The sequence below is a fragment of the Cladophialophora immunda genome (assembly GCF_000835495.1).
Source record: "Cladophialophora immunda strain CBS 83496 unplaced genomic scaffold supercont1.115, whole genome shotgun sequence".
NCBI classification, from domain to species: domain Eukaryota; kingdom Fungi; phylum Ascomycota; class Eurotiomycetes; order Chaetothyriales; family Herpotrichiellaceae; genus Cladophialophora; species Cladophialophora immunda.
Window position 1 is genome coordinate 1 of NW_015622655.1, and position 4,097 is coordinate 4,097.

Here is a 4,097-nt window from a genome sequence, read left to right on the forward strand (position 1 = left end):
GGGGGGGGGGAAGTGGTTGGCCAATCGTGCAAAGCCACGATTCAAGGAAAACCAGGCCGTTCTCGGCGCCGTGAGAATTCGGGCGCAAAAATAACGAAGCTGGGAATCAGACGTGCTCCAGTGACTTGACCCGGGTCGTGTCCGTAGTCGCAGAGCATTCGCCCGAGCAATGGATTGACGTATGAGTGGCGGATTGTTTTTCAGCGCTGTCGGGTTGGCAATGCCAGCTGGTCCTCTCTCAGCTGACCCGTTCCTGGCAGACAGACGACAGTAGGCGTGGCCCCGTGCGCGCGTCAACCTGAAGATGGAAAATAGAGACGCGGAAAAGAAAAACCTAGCGAAGACCAAAGGTCGAAGCGGTCCGTATGTTCGAATGGTGGAGGGGACGTGAATGACCACCGAAATGATGAGATGAGCGTACCTACCAGACACCATACTGTAACAGGAGACGGCTGGACACCTATTACTTGCCCAACCAAAAACATCACCTTGAGATGGAAATATCATATATCGTCGTAACCGACTGAGATCGCAGACGATGCCGAAATAAACAGTTACCTTCCATTAGTTCCTCCACTCCCGAAACAGTGAAGCTACTCGAACCTGGGAATGGATGCTCTACCAGTCTCATCGCGACATTTCTTAGAATAACCACTCCAACAGAACTGAGAATTGGGGTGGTGCGCCTAGTCTAGGTCTATACGATCACTCCCTCTCTCAACCGGAAAGGGTTGTGAGTTAGGTCTTCAGTTCCTCTGTCGAGATCTGGTCAGTGTGATTTTCGATACCATATCGATAAGCCTAATACAAAATACCTAGTTTGAATTGGATTGTATCAGTATTATAGTAATACTCTTGGTATCTCCGTACTGGCACTAAATTTAAACTAGCCTGTCCTAATCTAGACTAGTGTAGAATAACTCTTTTCATTTCGGCCCCCACGTAATAGCTTCCCGCTCGGTTCTAGGCCCCAAACGCTTCTACTAAAGTATTATAATACCTCTAGTGCTGGTGTTGTAATAATTCCTTTCGATAGCCGAGGTATCGAAAGCCACGCTGGATCTGGTGAGCAGATCTGGTGAGTAGATTTGGGGTTGACTCTGTCAACGTAGGCAGAATTGAGAGTGGAAGTTCTGTTGGACATAATCCCAGCATGATCAATTGGCGACCCAGGTGACATACTCAGAGGCTACTAATTCCTGTGTCGCATGGAGCCGGACTGGGGACTTTGCCACCCACGTGGCGGAATAAAAAGGCCTTGTGAGGAGACTCGGCCGTGACAACTGAAGACGTCGTATTCGTAACCCAGGGATCGGTATATGAGACCCGATCAACCATGCCCAACCAGGTGGATGTTGTCAAAAGCGATGAATTAATTCATCCATGGACGCAACGGCGAACGAATCTCGGCAAGGAGCAATCGTGAGGGCACCATAGCCGTTGAGCAGATCCGCAATTGTTTACAACATGCTGCATTTCTTCCTGCTGTGCGGATCGAAGGCGACCAGGCGGGCGTGCGAGCGTGGCCCTTTCCAAAAGTGCCGTCTGGGCCTGGTTCCGATGGCTGTGTCAAGCCTGGTTCTCCGTTTCCAGGTTAGCCCCGTTTCCGTGTAAACATAGAGGCTGAGGCCGCTTCCCCGCCCGACAAACAACTTCTGCCTTCTCTCCTCCCCCTCGGCCTTGTCCATCGTATGTTGCATTTACTCTTCCGACCAGAGATTGTATTGACAGTCATTTGCGGCCAGATCAAAGGCGCTTGGTGACCGGCGCGAAACGAAAACGACCACGACATATCAGCTTGCCACCTAGCCCCTTTGACCTTGCCATTCCATTTTTGATCATGTCTCGATCTGGAACTACCCTCTACGTCACGGGCTTTGGTCATGGCACCCGTGCCCGTGACCTTGCCTATGAGTTCGAGCACTATGGCCGTCTGGTCAGGTGCGACATTCCTGCTCCCAGAACTGCGTCAAGCCGTCTGTAAGTCATGAACTGTGTCCCCAGCCGTCCACGCACACTGACGCCGTGGCAGCTTCGCTTTTGTCGAATACGAGAGCCGTCGCGATGCTGACGATGCCTACCACGAGATGCATAACAAGCAGATCAGTCGTGATGATGTCTTGAAGATCGAGGTACGGAAGTAAAACCCCAACACCTCGCCGAGCACATTGTCTGACTACTGAACGTACAGTGGGCCCGTACATCTCCATCCACCATCTGGCGATACGAATCTGGCGGTGGCCGTCGTGATCGAACTCCTCCTCGCCGATCTTCTCCTTCTCCTTCCCCTCGACGTCGCGACTACTCTCCCCGTAAGGGTGATCGCCGTGACCGTGACCGAGATCGGGAAAGAGATCGGGACCGAGATTACGATGACCGACGCCGCTCGCGCAGCCCCGCGCATCGCGACCGTGATCGAGACCGGGACCGGGACATAAAGGATGACCGCGACCGCCGTGACGACGACCGAGATGGCGCTGCCAATGGCGACGACCGGAATGGTATGATGGAAATTGATACCGATGCGGCCTGGATTTGAAAATGCTGACACCCGTATCAGCTCTGGACCCCCCTCCCCCAGCTCACGATGAGCTCGATACCGCGGAATGATAAGGCAGCATGATCTGCCCACACCCACCTGGTGCCAAACCCGGCGTGCTGTTTACTGCGAACGAACAAGCAAGTAGGTTTCTTGCGATTGGGCAAGGCCACAAGTTACTGCGTTTCCGAATGGCGAGAAGGCGCTAGGTTCCCTTCGGATTTTTCGTCCTTGGCATCGTTGCTATCATGATTCAATTGCAGAACTTGCATGACCTGAGAGCCTCAGGCGTAGCAGTGAGCGGTGGGTAAGATTGACTTGACATGGGATTAGATCGACCTCGAGCGAGCGGCGCAGGCTCAATCCTGTACAACAGCCGGCTTCTCGATCGTACCGCCGTCCTCACTTTTTCTGTTCCTCTTCGAGACGTCACAGCAGCTCTAGTATCAGCCTCGTTCCCGTTCATCCGCAATTCCCGTTCATCCGCAATGATGCGCCGCATCCCCGGCCTCGCATCTTCCTCGTCCCCGCCGCCGCCGTCGTAATTCCCCTTCTCGCCATCTCACCACCCCGTATTCCCGGCGCAATTCCTGGGTCCTATCCTTCCGCCTCAAACGCACGATCCATCTTCCACGAGCTCGTTATTCGACGTTCAGCAATCCGACACTAGCGGCACAAGACGCCTTTATTCCCGTTGCCCACTATGTTTTGACTTGTCCGAAGTTACGGTGTCGCGGCCTCCCTTCCGTCTCCCGCTCCCTTATCCGACATCCGATCCTATTTCCTATTTTGTTTATTGCCGGTGGTGGGCTCGTCCCTGCCCTGATGATGATTCTGGTTGACGTAGCAGACACTGCACTCCACTCGGCGAGGTAAGTCTTATAGCGCCTCCATAGGTCACTTGTCCCCACGGACGCAGGTTTTTCGTTTAAATCCATGATATCTTAATCGCTCCCAAATATTCATGGAGTTTACTTCGATGCTTCCACTCTTGTCCTTGCGAATGCATCGCCCATCACCTGTAGGATTCCGGTGTTGAATGTTTCCCAGTGTTTGCCTTCTTGGGGGTACAAGCCTGTCCTGGCCTTGTGACCCGATGACGCTGCTGAATCTGATCTAAATCCCAATGCCCTCGGTAAAACACGGTCTCCATCATTACCCCCGAGTGCTACGGCTTGTGCTCGCTCAACATCCAAGTAAGCAGATCGACTTTGGTAACCACTGCCACCGGCTTCAGAGCGCCGCCCTTGTCGCTTGATTCGCGTTCTGTGACGATGGCCGCACTCTGCCACTCGAAGAAACTTTGTTCAAAGCGCTCAGCGCCGGGTCCATGGTGATCTCTACGAAGTGCCTTCCCCTTCCCTTACCCTTGCTCTTGGTTTTTGCGCTCATGTCGCTCGAGAACTTCTGCGGCTCCGAGTCCTCATTCGCGGACGTGGTCATCAACTCTGAGAAATCTGAGCTTCCACAAAAGTGTGCACAGTGAAAGAACAACTGTCAACCACAACAAAAAGGGAATGTATCTCTCCTGTTTGGCACGTTCGGGGGGGGGGGGGGG

General features: G+C 53.3%; 1 protein-coding gene across 1 annotated transcript; it reads left to right on the plus strand.

The window, feature by feature from the left end:
• Nucleotides 1–1,678: 1,678 nt before the first annotated feature.
• On the plus strand, nt 1,679–3,034 carry PV07_12750 (uncharacterized protein). The gene is made up of 4 exons (XM_016400312.1): nt 1,679–1,980; nt 2,033–2,132; nt 2,192–2,501; nt 2,561–3,034. The coding sequence occupies exons 1-4, from the start codon at nt 1,841–1,843 to the stop codon at nt 2,608–2,610; spliced, it is 600 nt and encodes a 199-aa protein (XP_016242042.1). The 5' UTR covers nt 1,679–1,840; the 3' UTR covers nt 2,611–3,034.
• The last annotated feature ends 1,063 nt before the right edge of the window (nt 3,035–4,097 follow it).